The following is an 18,119-nucleotide window of genomic DNA, read 5'->3' as shown; positions in this document are numbered from 1 at the left end:
CCGGACCAGCACAGACCCTGGGGACACCACTGGTTACAGGTCTCCAGCCAGACTCTGCACCACCAACGACGACCCTCTGCGCTCTGCCAGTCAGCCAGTTCTCAACCCACCTCACTGTCCACTCGTCTATCCCACACTTCCTCAGCTTTGTTATAAGGATGTCGTGGGAGACAGTATCAAACGCCTTTCTAAAATCAAGGTAGATTACATCTACCGCTCTTCCCCCATCCACCCAGCATGTGACAGCATCATAGAAGGCCACCAAGTTGGTCGAGCACGACCTCCCCTTGGTGAACCCATGCTGACTAAGTGACTGATGTTACAATGTGAGAAAGGTTTACAAGAATTCTCATGCTGTGTGTTTGTGAGGAAGGTTGCTCCTCTCCAGTGCTGGTCCTCATCACAGCAGAGCAGCAGGTGGTGTGAGTTGGTCCCAGTTGCTCTGTTCCTATGAGAGGCATGTTGCTGGGGACCTGCATTTCCCATGGCAGGGATTTCCCAGTCAAAGCCCTAGAGTTGGTAAATCCAAGCAACGGGTATTAGTCCTAGTTTAGGAGCTCTGAAGGAAAAAGAAATGGGGCATCGCTTTTTCTGCCCTGCTGCCAAATACAACATAACGGCCTGTTTTGCTACCAGTGCTGGAATAAATTTACTCATGCTAATAAGGTGCCTGGAGAGCGAGTCCTGTGCTATCCAGGAAATACAGCGTTCAACAGCTGTTGCAGTGAGGAGATCCGTGGCTTGCTGTGAACCTGGAGGCATCTGCTGGGGGGCCATCCTGGCATTGATATAAATGATGAAATAGCAGATTGTGAAATTCTCAATTTAAAAAAAAAAAAACCAAAACAATTCTTCTGGTGGAAGTGGTGTAACTATGCGTTCTCACTGTACATTAGCGAAAGGGGAGGGCTGGCAATTCTCTGGAGCAAGCAGCACCAGGGCTGGGAGGTACCAGTATTCAGGGCTGCCTTCTGCTGACCTTTGCCCATAGCCACAGGGACCTGATTTGGCCAACTGCTCATCTGTAACCACCCAGAGAACACTTAATCCACAGCCAGGAAATGTCACCCTTCTGTCTCCTCCAAATAGTTTTAAAGAAAGTAGTCTGCTAGTAGGAGCTGTTTGCTTCCAGCCTGCACTAGTGAGTACATTGTGCTACCAGATTCAGACATCAAAGTGTCATGCTGAAGCGTAGGAGAGGAGAAGCAAGCTGGGAATTAGGTTGGCGCTGTTCTGATAGTTAATTATTTACCCGCAGCAGGCTGCTCCTGTTCTCATTTTTCTTCACTCCTCAGTGTCCCGACATAATAAAGCATGCAGGGATCGTGTTTCTCTGGGATATGGCTGCAAAGGGACCTGCTTCTTGAGCAGAGACAGTTAGGGTCCAGTTCCTGGTACAAAACACACTGAATGTTTGGTGAGAGCTACTGGAAAACCAAGTTGCTGCTTGAGCTGCGGTGTTGGTGTAGTATAGCGAGAGAAATACTGTGTTTGTCTTCAGGCTTCCTATTGCTTCAAAGACACTGATCATTGAAGAGAAATCATGTGGAGTATCAATGGTTAAAAGCTGTAGAGTTTAATTTATTAGGGAAAAGAAAGTAAGGATTAAATACACATAGCTGGCCTAGGCAGTAACTACGGATGTTCATCAGTCAACAAGTATAAGAGGTAAGAGCATAGAAAATAGGAACTGTGCATGTGGCTGGGGATAAGGGTGAAGTGAGAAGGAGACTTTGGATATCCCATATTGACTCCTCAAGAGTGAAATACTCTTGACTATTAAACACTTTCCCCAAGGAGAGGGTGGGAATTTTTTCCTGGATGGACACAGAGCTATGCTAGACAGCAATCCAATAAATATTTAGAATGAAAAATCTTGTCCTTTTAGGGTGACCACATCAATGTATTGAGTCTGGCTTCATCTTGTGGCATTAGTCACAGTCAGCGTTATTTGAATCTGTTGTGAAGGACATGCAGAAAGTGAGTCATGCTGTGCTAGGTGCCTGCAGGCAAATGTGCATTTACAAGCCTGGCAATATCCCCACGCTCTGCTCATCTCAATGGCAGTGTTATAGTCAGCTCGAATCTCAGGTTTACAGGACAGCCTACTCTTTTAGCTGTACTTCATCAACTCATTGGGAAGGAAAACCCAATGTCAGACAAGGGAGTGGGCCTCATTTGTGCAGCCACAGGAGGGGAGCTGAGTACTCAGCTAATCCTGTGTTCTCTGCTTATCACTTCCCCTTCTTGCAGCTTTCTACTGCCTTTAGCAAAATAGCCAAAGGCTGTGAAAGTGAATCTAAAGCTAAGTTGCTGAGTATCTTCAGTATGCTTATTGCAGTGACAGTTGTGAGACAAAACAGAACTACTGCGTGACAAAGACATCAAGCTGCCAGACTTTGCAAAACCCACGTTAAATGTCCTGGTGTAGTGCGTTTTCAAAGATAGAAAGAATGATGAGCTATTTCTAGCAGAGGAGAACTGTCATTTGAGTTCTATGCAGTAACATAAGGCAATGTTTCACCTTACTGCAAAAGCTGAGAGATTTGCAGTGGGATAGGTACGGTGTGCACCCCACTGTCAGAAAGGTGCTGCTTTGAGGAACCATCTCGAACTCAAGCATGTGATTCTGGACCATTTGAGGAGGCTTCATGCTGCTTGCTGGTGGCCTGGGAAGAGAGGAAGAGCTGTATTCTGCATGTGCACCTCACTGGCTCCCTGCTGGCTGGGCACAGGCAGCACTGGGCGTTTAAATCCATCAGCTTCTGCCTTCCTTCTGGTGGCTGTTTTCAGAGAGGCAAACTTGTGTTGTTTAATTTATGAAACAAGGAAAGCCTTATTAGCCATTATTCCTGTTTTTTAATCTCGTAGGCAAAAAGGACTGTCTTTTTTATTCAGTGCAGCAGCATGCTGGAGAAACAGAACAGATGGCAAGCAGAAATCTTTGTGATTCTGCGCTGACATCATTTTCTTTCACTTGCCAGTTTGTTTGTTACTGGTTGACCACCCTGGTCAGGTGGCCTTGGGTGGGCACTGGGATACATGGTAGATTTCTCCCCCAGTGTGAATGTCTTCATGTTCTTGGCTGGTATGAATGAACGAACGTTTTTGTCTCTGGATATCTCATGTTATCTCTTAATCATGCTTATTATGATTCTCAACTAATAAGCTCCTGTGTAAAGCTTCTGGAAATCTAGCAGGAAGGAGCAAGGAATAACAGTGGGGCTTCCTACTGGGATTCAGCCTCTACCTAACTGGCAGGGACTGGCAGCCCCATGGCTTCTTGCTTTCAGCTTGGTACCTGAGGCAACACATAAGGTCCTCTTCTTGCTATGGGCTTTGGGATGCTGGAATGCATCCTGGGGCTGATTGCGAGGCTGATAAATAAACAGGGAAGGGAAGGCATTTGATGTTGCCTGCCTTTCCATGGAAGAAATAGTCTCTGAGTCCCTTAAAGGCAGTAAATGATTTTCTTGGAAATTTCTGACTCTGCTTTGCCTACATGTGAGCATTACTTGTAGGGCAGTATGAATGCCCTAATTATGACATAAAAACCAAGCGATTTTTAAAAATGCTGCTTACTGATTGCCTGGAAACTGCAGCTGACAGCTTAGGATTTGAAAACAGAAAGGAAAGAAATTCAGCTATCACCATTTGACAAAAGCTGGAGTCTGCCTGGTAGGCAGTTTTGTAAGGAAGCAGACAATCATGCATGATACAGTGAAAGTAGGAAATGGCAGACCGACTTGACCGAGAAGAAAATAAGCAGTTTCTTCTGATTGTGGCGAATCCTTCAGCACTTATTATGCTTGTGCTATATGAAACCTTTTGCTATTATTTCTGTTGCATTTCATCTGTGATACATCATCTTGGAGCAAATTCTTTTTGTAAAACTCAGGAAAATTCATCTTCTTTCTAAACAAGGAGTCTTTGCAAAAGACACCATAGTCTATTTTAAATCTTAATGATTCACAAACCCAGGAGAGGAGCCAGCAAGGGCCTAGTGGAGCTAACAACATAATGGTTTGTAATACTTACTAAATTGTACTTGTCTTATTCGTAAACAAGATGTCACTGAAGTGTGACTAAGTTCTCTGACTGAGTGTCACTAAGTTATGAGAGTGGTGAGGTGCTGGAACAGGCTGCCCAGAGAGGTTGTGGATGTTCCATCCCTGGAGGTGTTCAAGGCCAGATTGGATGGGCCTGGGCAGCCTGGTCTAGTATTAAATGAGGAGGTTGGTGGCCCTGCATGTGTCAGGGGGGGTTGGAGATTCATGGTCCTTGAGGTCCCTTCCAACCCAGGCTGTTCTCTGATTCTGTGAAGTGATGGTACAAAAGAAACTGTGAATTCGGGGATGCTGTGTGTTTTAGGAGGCTGTGTAAGATGCTCCTACCTACTGATGTTTGAGCATCATAAGCCTGTAGAGCGAAATACAATTACAGGTAAAATGTAGAGGTGTAGTCTCTACATCTAAACACTATGGTGGCATCACTTGAATATGTTCAAAAATCATAGTAATTATATGTCAACAAAAATAAGGTGATCCATCTGGAAACAAAGGATGCAAATGTCCTGTGAGGCACATGGAGCATGGATATATGTGGTGGCCACATCCGAATCCTATTTAAAGAAGTTACAAGGACTCTTGAAAGAGTTTAAAAAATATATATATTCATAGCATCATAGAATCTGATCACCTCCCTTGCCCTGCTGGCCACTTTTGATGGCTTCTTTTGATGCAGCCCAGGATATGGTTGGCTTTCTGGGCTGTGAGGGCACATTGCTTGCTCATGTTCAGCTTGCCATTTACCATTACCCCCAGGTCTTTTTCAGCAGGCTGTGCTCAATTATTTCATCCCCCAGCTTGTATTGTATTGCTATTGCCTCGACCAAGTGCAGGATCTTGCATTTGGATTTGTTGAACCTCATGAGGTTCACCTGGGCCCACTGCTCAAACCTCTCTAGATCCCTCTGGATGGCATCCTGTCTGTGGGAATGAGTACAGGAATAGAGGAAGAAGAAATGGAGCGGAAAGGTGCTGGATGAGCAGCAAGCAGCACACATGCAGGTTTGCTCTGGGGGAGGCTCAGCAGGCACATCCCAGCACAGGTGCCAGACCATTCAGGGCACATGGCGGCTTTCATCTTCCTGTGCTGGGCTTAATTGCTTCTTTTATGATAACATGCTTTAGAAAAAGCCTTTGGAAAGCTCTACTGGAAATGTTCAGTTTTTCCATTCTCATTGCCTGCTCAATAGAAAAGTTAAATAAATGAGCAGCCTTATAATACAGAGTGAAGACAGGTGGATGGGTTGGGCAGCTCTACATATTGCAACTGGTGTTGGTTGTTTGTCAAAACCTGTTGCAATTTTCTTTAAAATTATATTTTTAAGTTTTCTGGTTACTGGCTGTGGATGTTCTTAGAGTGTTTGCCTTAGAAATATTTTTGATGTTGCCTATCAGAATTTCTTGGAAGGAAAGCAGTTAGCCGCCTGCTTACTTGCCTTATTATGCCATTGATTTCATTGGTTAAAAAGTATACTGAGATCAGACTGACCTTATCTGTCCGTTCCAAGCGATTTTTCATCAACTAATCAAAAGAAAACTGTTCTCCCTTTGGAAAAGTACATGTTCACAGTTGCCTGTGCAAAATGCTTGGGCAAGTTCTATGGCAGACCTTTAACAAGAAATGAAGAAACAGAAGTATGGATGTTTATAATAAAGACTTTTTTTTTACGGTCTGTTGTGTTTCAATAATTATGTGGACAAATGTTGCTGCAGGTAAAAAGGATAAATTTTTTTAGTAGTGTAGCATTCAGCTACTTGCCCCTGGATTTGTGCTAAATTATGCTGGGGCCAAGGCAGACGTGGACATAAGGTTAAGTACCTACTCTCTAGGCAGGAACTGGTTGTGCCTGCAGTGGAGATGAGATGAAAACTTGCTGGAGAGTTGGTGAAGTGGGAACAGCAATTCTGTTGAGCTGTCAGCTTTCCTTTCTTCCTCGGCAGCTGCTTCTTTTTCATGGCCTGCTTGGCAGAGCTGATTGGCAGTGCATTACCTGCAAGCAAATTTAATGAAAATCAGGCATGAGCCATCCCTGGGAGATCCTCTGCTGCTAGTGGTTCTCATTCACCTTCTTACCTCTGCCAGGTACTAATTTTAAGCCCAGCATCAGTGTGATTTCCCAAGCACTTTACTCTTGCTCAGCCAAGCTTCAAATGCCTTAAGGCACAGTTAAAGAAAAGTCTGAGAAAACAATACTCGTACATTTTGCAAAGTGCCTCTTTTAGATATATTAAGATATCCCCTGCTTTTTATGGTTTGGGGCATGGGTACGGCTAGTCATATTCCAAGTAGAGGAGTCCATTCTGAATGGAAGTGTTAACAAGCAGGTTCTGTTTTCTGAATAATGCCTTTTTTTCCTATGTGCTGCAAGCTGCCCAATGATTTCAATCTGAGAAGTGCTTTACGAAGAAAACAGGAGTTGGCTAAAACTGTGGTAAAGCTGAAAATGTATTAATCTGACTTTGCATCCTGTTATTTCTCTTCTGTTATCTCTGCAATATAAACAAGATTTTTCTTGACTGGCAATTTGAAGAATTACTATTTCCCCTAGAGATGAATAGAAGCATATTTTTGAGAGATATGAAAGCAGCTGTATGCATTAAGAGGTGCACTTTCTTGAACCTTTGTAGGAAAAGATTCAGCTAGTCCATTTTCTTATCTAATGAGATATATTATAAGTGTACTTTTTTAAAACAAAGTCTCTCTTGTTATCCTTGAAGTCAAATACTGCAGCATTTTTTTGATTGGGATTTCTATCAAGAAAGCACAGCACAAGAACAAAGATGCGTTCAGTGGGAGAAATGAAAAGTCCTGTCTGTGCTGACGGACCGCTCTTTTCACTGTGTGTTGTTAGAGAGCAGATGGCACAGCTCTCAGATAAGGCTTGCTTTTGTTTTTGATAAAACACAAGCACATTCTCCATGCTGTAATCCCTTTCTCTTCAAATCTTAGCCTCTTGGGTTTGCAAGCTTACTTCTAGGTGTTGTATCCTTCCTTCTGTTCCAAAGAGGAGGTAGGTTGGGAAGGACAGCACCTTTTGGATGGGTAGACTCGACTGAAACTGGATGAAGATGGAAGATTTCTGATACCTTGGATGCAAAAAGACTTCTAGATCTCCTTCCTCAGTAGGAAGGGTAAGGGAAGAAGGTTTGCGAAAAAAGTAAAAGGAAATACTATGTTTCCCTTGGTTTTCAGCCTTTCTGGAATGTCTGGGGATAGTTGACTCTCACACTGTAGCTTGTTATTCTGTAATTAGTTGATTGCTTGGTTTGCTTCTCTTAAAGAATCAGACTGAAGTGGACATTATTGATAGGTAGAGGACTGGCTGTGTTTATTGCAGATTTAAAACAAAATGCAAAACAAAACACACACACACACATACACAAAAAAAAAAACACAAAAAAAAACCACACAACCAAAAAGCATACCAGTCAATATGGAACAATAGGTTTCTGTAGTATGCCTGTTGGAGAGCTTGCTGCAAGATGCCTTTTAGTTACTGTGTTTTAGTGCAGCGTATTTAAGATAAAGGGAAAAACCTCATGCTCAGTGGCATATTGCATTACAGTGTGTTTGTTTTTTATTTCATTTTCCTACTGGAGAGAGGAGGAAGTGAGGATACTGGGGATTGTAGTATTGTATTTTTTTGTAAAGGCCACTCATGAGTTTGTCTTGAGGCACTATTGACATTGTGTTGACACTAGAAGGATTGACAAACTTTGCTGAGGTGCTGCTGGGACAAGGGCACAGCAAGCCCTGCGCTGGGGAGTGCAGCTGAGTGGGCAGCTGTGGGAGTAGCATGCTATCTTTGCTGTTCAGTTTGTATTTGCATACATGGTGCAGAGGAAGATGAGAGGCTTTCCTGCTGCCTCCTGCAGCGATGATGGTGCTGGCTTTCGTATCAAACTCGTCACACATAAATTTGAGCTTCAGTTTGCAGCAGCAGTCAGACAACACCCTAAAAGATTGCTTGCTGGAACAGATACTGCCAGAAAATGCTATGTAGCTAGGCAGCGTGTTTTTGTTTTCCTTAAAGTTTATTTATTTATTTTAAAACAGGAAGGTGATACTGCTATTCTGGTCTTTTCCTGCCCTGCTCAAGCCTTCCTTTCCAGCTATGGTGGTGGCTGCCTTCATTTCTGTGCCAGCAGCAGCTGTTCCAGGCTGCTTGAGAAGGGGATGGTGGTTTTGCTGTAGGGGACAAACTCATGGCTTAATGGCTTCACAAACACAAGGTGCAAACCTGGAGAATGCACAGAGAAGGATTGCTCAGTCCCTCACACTTCCCAGTTACTCTTGCATAGAAAGAGCTCATTATTGGGAACTCAGTTATACTCTATTGCACTGTGACTTCTTTAAACATATCCATTAGAACAAACAAGTAACAGTTGTAAGGGAACCTGTTAAGATTACACACGGGCAGTTCTGTGTATTTCAGGATCTTCTGTGAAAAACAGATTACATTTTGGATGTTGTTTCTTTACATATGTTTCTGTGTGTGTGTAATTGCCTGCTGTAGGTGGAGTCTGGTAGGTGTGTACAAATGTGCTCTGTTACGGGGAAAGCCTTTTGCTCAGATGAGGATGTGAGCAAGTCCCAGTGTGTATTGTCAGCTTTTTGTCTTTCTGGGACTGCTATTGCTTGTGTGCTTAATAATGCTGGCATGTTTAGGCATTTTGCTGTTGTGTAGATTTCTGACTGCCTCTGGTGCCTGAAGTTTATAATGTACAAATTTCTCAGTGTTGGACGTTTCCAGAGTGATTTATTTTTATCTTTAAATCCTAAGCAGTGCTTGTTCCAGGCAGAAACCTAGGGCGGAGTCAGTGCCTTTGAATCACACAGTGCGTGATAGATTTGTTTCCTACATACAAATTCTGTGTTCATCCTAATAGGAGATACTACTGTTCAAATAGTAGAGCCTGGGATTCTTTACAAACCAGTAAATCCCATAAGGATTACAGGCAGGTGAGGGTGGAGGCCTCCTTCCTTTGCAGCTTGCCTTCCCTGCTTTTTCACAGGGCTTTAGCTTGCAGGTTCCAAAATGCTTTGGCCTTCAGGATGTTGTGCTGTGTTACATCCAAACCTTTTCTGGGAAACAACCAGTCCTGGTCACCTCTCCCCAGTGCACCAGCAGCTGTTGGAGAGGGAATGCTTTGTGCTTGGCAAGCTTTGGAAAGCTGCCTTGTTAGCAGTGCTTTTTAATGCCCTGAATGCCAATGCTTAAACTGTGGTTAGCGGTGTGTAATGAAGCAAAGAGTGCCATCAGGCTGCACTGGCTCTTGTTTTATTTGATACAACTGAGTACGTTCTGTTTGTGATTCAACAGTGAGGCTGCAGTGAAGTGATGCATGTAGTTTTGGGTCTCGTTATAAGCTGAGTGTTGCAGAGCTCTTGTGCCTTCAGGAGAGAGAGAGTTGCATGAAGCACTTCAGAAACACTATTTTTTCCCCTTTCTTTCCTTCCCTTTTTTCTCTGAGTTATTTAAACTGTGCTGCACAAAAAGTTTAATTATAGGTCCCTTATACCTGTGACAGCATTCATGCTTTCCAGAAAGATGGTTCTGCCTTTTAGATAAGAGTTGGTAAGGAAAGGGCTTTTTCAGAAGCACATCTTGCCTATCGTGGTACAGAAATGGATCCCCATAGGAGGTGCTGCCTGTGACGAGCTGTCTTGTATTCTCACCTTGCTGGAATGATCTTCCCATGTCTGTGCTGCAGGTGCAGCTCTGGAGGCTTGCTGGGACCTGGGCACGTCGGGAAGGAGCCTGCTACAGCATGCTGGTGCCCTCTGACGGTAAGGCTGTTTGCTGTTGTCAGCCAGTTTCTCTGTGAGCAGGAGGCATGACGTTGTCAGCTGAGAGCAGGCAGGCCGGCACCTAACTCAGCTGGGTGGTGCAGCTTCTGCTGCGAGACCAAGTTCATTGTGTGTCACATGCATAGAATCAAAAGCATAAAATACCCTGAGCTGGAAGAGACCCACAGAGATCATTGAGTCCAGTTCTGGCTCCACACAGGACTACCCAAAACTCAAACCCTTTGACTGGGAGCGTTGTCCGAATGCTTCTTGAACTCTGGCAACCTGGCACTATGACCACTGCCCTGGGCAGCCCTAACTCTCCCCAGACATAGTTTCTTGCTGTTTCCTCGGGCTCTGTTGCTGACACCAGAGAGCAGAGCTCAGCACTGCCCCTCTTCTTCCTGTGTGGAGCTTTAGGTTGCCATGAAGCAGCATGTCCCAGAAGATAAAAAAAAAAACCACGTACTATGTCGTGATCTTTATTTATCCCATGCTTTAAAACACAGCTTTAACTTAAGCTGCAACTTACAGTACAGCTTTTTCACTCTTATTTCTTTTTTTTCTTCTTTTCCCAGACGTAACTATTAATTACAAGCATGGTCTTCCCATGATAACTCTGACATTGCCTACAAGAAAAGAACGCTGCCAGTTTGCTGTTAAACCAGTGGTAGCCACAGTGGGAGCATTTCTGCAGGATGTACAGAGAGAAGATAAAGGAATTGTGAAAGCAGAAGTCTTTGCAATAGGTATCTTACATTTGTCTTTGTTCAGAATGAATTAATTCCTGTTCAAATCACCTGTACTTTCCCTCTGAAACATGATTTAAAACCTGCATCAGATTTTGCTTTGCTACTGTTGAGATTAATGCTTCTGAGGTTTTTTTTGTGTTTTACATTCAGTATCTGAGTCCTCTTGAGCTGATGTAAAATGCAGAGTTGAGCATACTACTGTAACCTTCCCAGTAGACTCCTCTGTTATCTCTTTCAAATAGCTTCTCTTTGTCATGCTGTTTTTGAATAAATGTTGCTTCTAGTTTTCTTCATCTTTTTCCATCCTTGTCCTCTGTGATCATTCTGAAAGGCAACCAGTCTGCTTCTTCCAGATGTCTGCCTGTTGTTCTGTATTCTCTGAAGCTGGAAGACTGCTTGCCTTAATGCAAATATGAATTCATGTGGAAAACATATTGGGAGCTAAGCAAACAGAAAAAGCATGCAGTGATAAAGGCCAGCTTTCTGAAATTCTGGAGAGATATAATCTGTGTGGATCGCAGTGCGTGAGCTTCCTGTATGCAAGAAGTTGTGCGAGCTGATTTTCCTGGCAGGATGGTCTTGTGCTGTTCTTTTTGAGTACTGTATCTACTGGGCAGCAAAGGTAGAAACGTCTCTAGAAAAGATAATTCTGTAGGATTCTCCCATATTTTCAGACAGCACTGTGGCAAGTCATCATTGCCAGTAGCTTCCCCTTAACGTGGAAGTTCACAGTAAAAATGGTTCTTCCATGGGGATAGATAAGGCAGGGCTAACCAAGAACGTTCTCCTGCAGTATCTCTCAGTACTGCTATCTCTGCAAAAGAGCACCCATGAATTAAGTATCTGTGATTCACTGCTGAGCCCCGTTCTTCCGTGTTAGGTCTGCAAAAGCTTTATGTTAACTACTCATTCTGCTCAGAGCAAACTTCAGACTTCTGTGAAACACGAGATGATTTCTGTGAGAAACCTAAAAGTCTAGCATTTTCAGTATAGATGAACACTGGGTTCCAAACTGCAACGAAATTTGGGCTCTTTTCACCTAGTGTCATCTCTTTAAACCTCCAACTTTGTAATACAAATGCTGTCTGTTTTGATTAAAAATATCTTGGTTCTCTATTCTGTATTCTCAAGTGCCAGGCAATTATAAGGGTAGAGAACAGCTTAGATGATTAATTCATTAGGAAACTGATACTGTAAAGAGAAACTATTGGTCAAGTATTGTGAGTTGAATTTAAGCATGTATTATTAATGAAAAATTATGAAGGTTTGACTTAATAGAGATACTTTTCAGTGTCGTTTAGCCATTAAATGAAACTCAGCCTTAATTGAAAGTGTTAGTTCTCTATCTGATGACTCGCTTTCATTTTCAGTAGATTTAGTCTTGCAAAATGCCTATAGACAAAAAGCGTTCACCTTTAAATACCCGTGCTTAAGTGTAGGAGGAAAAGTAAACTTTTCTGAAAGTCTGCATGGAATTTTTTAAAACAAAACAAACTCTTCTCCCCAAACTTTCCAACTTTTCAGCTAATGAAAGGTTTGGACAGGTTAATAAATCTGCAATGTATCAGATCCAGAACAAAGAACCTGTCCAGCACTTCTTTTTGGAACATTTTTTTGCATTAATGTCATTTTATAAATGTCACCTTAATTTACATGCAAATGACATTTGATGTTCTATTACACCACTTTATAAAAAGAGAAGAGGGAAGAAACATTTGAATGGGCACATTAACATTTCAAATTCTGAACTGAAATCCTTCCAGGTCTACTTACCTACCCACGTGAGGTGAGTAGTCCAATAATTCTGCTCAAGAATAAAGCTTCTGTTTTCTGCTACTGCACAGCCCTTTGCAGAGCAGGCGAAGACGCCCTCTGTATGTATGGGGAATGAAGCCCAGATCAAACAGCTGTTCTGGAGTGGCTTGTTGCTGGCTCTTGGACCCTTCCTGTCCCCGCAATATTTCCTCTTAGCAGGCAGGAAAGAACCTCTTGCAAAATAAAATAGGGAATGTAGGAAAGAAGTATAAAAGCAGGAAGAAAACTTCTACAGCAGCTTTCCTGATAGCAGATTCCAGTTTTTCCCTTATCTGGAGTATTAAGTCATTGCAAATAGTATGAACAATATCTTTTTCTTGGCTTGTCCTCTGTGGTGTTGGTGGAGTAGAGTTCCTGCAAGTTTTTTTCATAGGAGAGAAGTAGAAAAGGGTTCTCTAGGGTGTTTTAGACTAATGCCTCTGTGGCTCGTGGTCTATCTTGTACTGGACAGTTTGTCTAGCTACCTTAACTCAGTCAGAACTGGCATTAAAAGAGAATGATTGCATTGTATGATTGTATGAACGATACTTCATACTTACCATAATAAAAATATGAAAAATGCTACTGACAGGACTTGTTCCTGTTGATTATAACAGCTTGTTTAAGGAAATACATAAATCTGTAATTGAATGTAAGGTCTCTGAAGGTGTTTTAATTTCCAGAAAGTCCTTATTGTAGGTTTAAGTGGAGATGCAAACTGTTGTGTAGGTGGCAAATCCAAAATTCAAGTCTTTCCATCACAATTTACGGATTTTTATGCAAGACTTTTTTTCCTCTACCCTACGGATCCAATTGGTCAATTCTAGTCATAATCATAACGAGAAAATATGAGCCTGCTTGTAGTAGAGACAATATCATTACACTTCTAACCAATTTTGGATTCACAGGCCTGATTTTTACATCCACTGAAACTTGTAAAAATAAGCCCCAAGCCTAGTTTTCTGGAGGCTTACTCAAATGCATGTTCCTTTTGATTCATGGGAACATTCTCACAAGCAGGGATTTAAAAGTCTCTTATGAGAAACACTTGCAGGCTCTTTCTTTATGATCAACTATATAAACTTTAATTATTGTCAGAGTGAGAGATGCTTGAGGGAATAAAATACTTTCAAATTCATGTGCACGTTCCAAGGCCATAATTGTGGTATGTGAATTTTCAAGATTTTCAGTCATATTGTCCTTTATCCAAGTAATGCAAATGCAGATGCTAATATTGAAGACCATGGTGAAATTAAGTTTGAGAAATGTATGCAATACAGATGGGCAATCTGCTAAGCTTGTATAGAGTCAGATCCTGTGCGGCTGAGCTCTTTCAATGCTATTTCTGCCCTGAAATGCAAGTCTGTCCAAACCAAGCCAATTTCCAATTTAAGCCAATCATTGGAGAAAAGCACTGGAGACAACATAGTGAAATAGTAGTAAAAATAATAGTAAATCCTAATGAGAGGATTGCCCAAATGATGCTGGTAGAGAAAGCATTCAAGTCTCTGCACTAAGTTCCTCTTTAATGTTTAGCATCAGTTACAGCATTTACTAAAAGTACCCTTCCAAAGTTCCCTTCCAAATATTAATAAAGATCTGCTAATGTTTAAGATTCTTTATGATCTGTCTAGATCTTAAATCTTATTCTGCAGATGGTAGCAAGGTCTCTGATGCAACCTTGATGGAGGTCTTACTGATGAATGACTTTAAGCTTGTTATCAACAACACAACGTACAGTGTGTCAACTCCTGTAAAAGGTAAGAGCCATGGTTTAATAGCTCTGATTGTCTGGCTTAATCTAGTGAAAGGCATGAGAAGTCTCAGACAATTGGAATCTCTCTAGAGAAAAAAATTTCTCTTCATTTTTGTACCATTGGATGGTCTTGCTTTTAGGGGGGTAAGTCAGGAGAGAGAACGATGAAGGATAGATTCTTGAAATGTTTTGAAATGATAAACACTTTCTTTTCAGATAAGCTGAGTAGTGAGCATGCTACTGAAATGGAAGATATCAAATCCTTGGTTCACAGGCTGTTTGTGGCTCTGCATTTAGAAGATCACCAGATCAAAAAAGAGAGAGAACTGCTACAGAAACTGGACCACCTGAAAGAACAGTTGATGCCTCTTGAACAGGTTGGAAGAAAGGGAGGTGGTTTTGTTGTTCTGTTTTTAAGTGCAAAAGCATTTCCTCATATCAGAAGTAAGTCCTGTGATAGAAAATGATAAGATGGATGCATAGGGTGTCTATTTTGTCATGCAAACAAAGTCAACTCAAATACAGTTCAAATAACTTTCAGTTCAGTTCTTCTCTCCTGCAGTGCATGTTACCTGGTTAAAAGCTGCAACATCTGGAGAAGACTGTCAGGAACAAGCCTTAGCATGGCTGGTATTGGGATTGAACACCCAGTTAATCACCTGTTGCTGTATGAGTTCTGAATACCTATTAAAGGGAAAAAAAACAAAAAACCAACAGTGAGCTTAAAAATTATCTGTGGCAGTTTCCTTTGTCCCCAAGTCAAAAGGCAGATTGTATTGACTAATGGTTGCTGTAATCTAAGAAATGAAGTTATATACGTTGATCTGGGGCAGGTTAAGGTAACTCAGCTTGAAGGAAGGAATCAAGGGTCTGACAAGATGAGCGAACTTTTCCTTGACTTCAGACCTGCTATGTGTGAGGACTAGCCTCAGTGTTAACAAGACCTGCCTTTAATGATAAATAGAAATCCAGCAGATGTAAATCTCAAGCAGTGGGAAGGGAAAATTAACAGTGTCATCTGTTGGTGCTCAGTAGCCAGGAGGTCTGTTTGCCCTTCGATTTCAGTCCTTTTCTTTCTTTGCAAGTTAAGTGTGTAAGAGGAGAGCAAGGATCTTTGAGAAAGGATCCTTGAGAAAGGATCCAGCCCAGCAGGAGTAAACGCAGTGCAACTGATGAGCTCCTCAACTAATGTTTGTTTGAACAAGTTCCTGTGTTTATTTCTTCACCCTAGATGAAAGCCAGAATTATGGACAGTGCTGATGCAAAGACCTCCAGACTTCTATGGGTTGGTTTAGCTTTGATGTCAATGCAAGGTGGAGCATTGGCATGGCTCACATGGTGGGTCTATTCGTGGGACATCATGGAGCCGGTCACATACTTCATCACCTATGGGAGTGCCATGGCTTTCTATGCCTACTTTGTTCTTACTAAACAGGTGATTTCCCCCTCCTGTAAATGTCTGGAGTATTGAAAAGAAGGAGTAGAGAAACTGAAAATCCTAGTGCTTGAACTCTGATTAAAATGTAATTTATTAAGTAGCTTTGCCATCAGACTGGGGGAGTTGGGATTGATTTCTGATGGGATTGGATAAAAATGCCTTTCATTATCAGGCCAAGTACTGTTACACCTGCACTATAGACTAGCTTCTGAGCAGAACTACTACCTGTAAAACTCCATCAGCCAGGATATGAGCAGTGATGAATGAAATCTGTCATTTTATTTTAATTTTTGTAGGTCAGTTTGAATAGTAAATTGTACCTGGCTCATTGCTGTAAAGGGAGAGCAACTAGTAGTTCTGTACCAATTCATGAACACTGCTTTACAAGTGACCAGGAAGCAAATCACTGCCCAATAATATTAATAAATAAATAAATTCACCCAGATGTTAACTGAGCTGCACAATACAGACCAGTCCTGAAATCCTGTAAGATTCTGAAGAATGCTTCTTTTTTTAGTTCTCTACTTTACTCTCAAAGTAGACATCTTGATGTCCAACTTTTGTAGTGGAAAAACTCTGTTTACTAAGCAGTTATGTGGAAGAGTAGCCACTGCTTCCTTCCATAATACTGGTGGATCCATAGACCTCATGAGATATATTAGGTTCCATTTGTGAAAAGGGGAGACGTGTCTGTTTTTATGAACAACTGGCATTGAATGTGAGTTTTATTCCTTCTCACTGATTCTTAGCAAGGGCAGAGGTATTCCTACTTTATGTATCCAGATACACGTAAATCTCTTTATACAGATTACTGCTTATCTTTTTAGAACAGCTGTATTGGCACGAATGCTTGAGACTTTCAAGTAACTCTGAAAAAACAGTAATTGAACTTTCTCTGACTCCTTGGAAAGTCATGTCCATTTTCTCAGGTGGCTTCAGTCATGAGGTTCAAGCTGTGTCTTTATTATAGAAAATTACTTCAGACAATATAAAAATGATTTCTAGCATGTGTCTAAGAGGGCCCTTACGACAAATAAGAGCATGCTTGTGTGTGTAGTTTCTTAACAGCATGTGTATTTCTGCTCATGTGTACATGCCTGTGGAAGTAGATAAATAATTGTGAAACAGGCTGAATTTCTCTGACCTGGACTCCTTTTTCTTGCTAACCTCAAATATGTGCCTTTCTTTCTTCGCTAGGACTACATTTACCCTGATGCTAAAGACAGGCAGCTCCTCCACTACTTCTACCGGAAATCCAAAGCCCAGCATTTTAATGTGGAACAATACAACAAGCTAAAAGAAGAACTTGCAGAGGTATTTAAATACAATCCTGAAATAAGGTGGTCTTCTCTGGGTTTACTTTTTCAGTAAACTCTCAGCTATTGGAAAACTGACCTCAGGGTTTGTTACTTACATTCAGAATGGCATATTGCTTATTAACCAGTTTGCGCTTTTTAAATAACCATACCGTGTTTGCCTTTGACATGTAAACTACTTCAGTAGTTCATCAGAAAAGGAGACTTTCACCAAGTTAAATTTCAAACGCATAAGTTAGGTTTTGAGCACTACACTGCCTTCCCACCTCTCCCCTCCCCCCCATATTAGAATATGTTACATTTCCAGCTATTTTAATAACTGCATTTAGCCAATGTATTACAATGCATGTGTATTTGCTTGAATACACTTGAATCGGCACTGCACTGCACCCTCCCCATGCCCTGGTTTCAGCCCATACAGTGCCGATGGCACACACGAGGTTCAGTTGGTGCTTAGCGATGGGTGCGAGCCTGGGGCTGCGCTGGGCTGCTCAGTGGGGCAGAGCCACAGCCATGGTAATGGACAGGGTACAGCTGCAGGGTGGGCTGGGCTAAGCTGGGCTGCGTGTGGCCTGCGGGCTGGACATGCACAGGCTAGAGTTTGTTGCTTTTTCAATAGCTTGTGAAAATGATTTTTTTAAGTGTAATTTCAAGAAAATAATACTTTGGATTGGTGGTGTAGTAGCACACACTCTGCTCTCTGGAAACTGAATGGCCTGAGTAGGCCTGTGGAGTTGAGCATCCTCCATTTGAGTAGTCTGGTTTCTTATATGAGACCAGTGTCTTCTGAGAAAGGGAAAAATGAAGGGCCGCAGAAGATGAATTCATTCTTTCTCCCACTGCAGGCAGAAGAATCTCTGAAGCGTTTGCGCCAGGCTCTGCACCTCAGACTTCCAATCCAGGAAATTACTAACAAGGACTGACTTTGTTTTGGTGTATGTTAGAATTGCCTTTTCAAAGTTGATAGGAACATTTATTTACTATACAGAAACTGGATATTTTTGACCACTATAATTTTGCAAGTTACAATAAATATTTATAAAAATGATTTGATTACTTTGACGGCTTTGGGTTTGTTTTTTGCTTTAGATTTTGGTCTTATAAAGAAACTGCTGAAGCAAAGTTCTTCAGATATTTGTCAAGTCATATTAGTAAAATGGAGGCATTCTGCTTCCAGGTAAAGTGACAGGAAAAGTGAGGGCTGT

At 41.8% G+C, this 18,119-nt stretch overlaps 1 protein-coding gene across 2 annotated transcripts; it reads left to right on the top strand.

The window, feature by feature from the left end:
• Positions 1 to 1,328: 1,328 nt before the first annotated feature.
• Positions 1,329 to 17,962, top strand: MCUB (mitochondrial calcium uniporter dominant negative beta subunit). Of its 2 annotated transcripts, XM_010710005.3 has the most exons (8): positions 1,335 to 1,668; positions 9,783 to 9,858; positions 10,437 to 10,607; positions 14,060 to 14,164; positions 14,377 to 14,537; positions 15,392 to 15,595; positions 16,796 to 16,912; positions 17,760 to 17,962. In XM_010710005.3, exons 2-8 carry the CDS (start codon positions 9,840 to 9,842, stop codon positions 17,835 to 17,837), a joined length of 855 nt encoding a protein of 284 aa, XP_010708307.1. In that variant the 5' UTR covers positions 1,335 to 1,668; positions 9,783 to 9,839; the 3' UTR covers positions 17,838 to 17,962. The 2 variants fall into 2 exon arrangements, with proteins under 2 accessions (XP_031408971.1, XP_010708307.1); XM_031553111.1 differs by lacking the exon at positions 15,392 to 15,595 and having other exon boundaries at positions 1,329 to 1,668.
• Positions 17,963 to 18,119: the final 157 nt, after the last annotated feature.

This window comes from Meleagris gallopavo, chromosome 4, assembly GCF_000146605.3.
Source record: "Meleagris gallopavo isolate NT-WF06-2002-E0010 breed Aviagen turkey brand Nicholas breeding stock chromosome 4, Turkey_5.1, whole genome shotgun sequence".
Classification (NCBI taxonomy): Eukaryota; Metazoa; Chordata; class Aves; order Galliformes; family Phasianidae; genus Meleagris; species Meleagris gallopavo.
The sequence above is the reverse complement of the archived record's forward strand: the minus strand, read 5'-3'. Positions and strand labels throughout refer to the sequence as shown.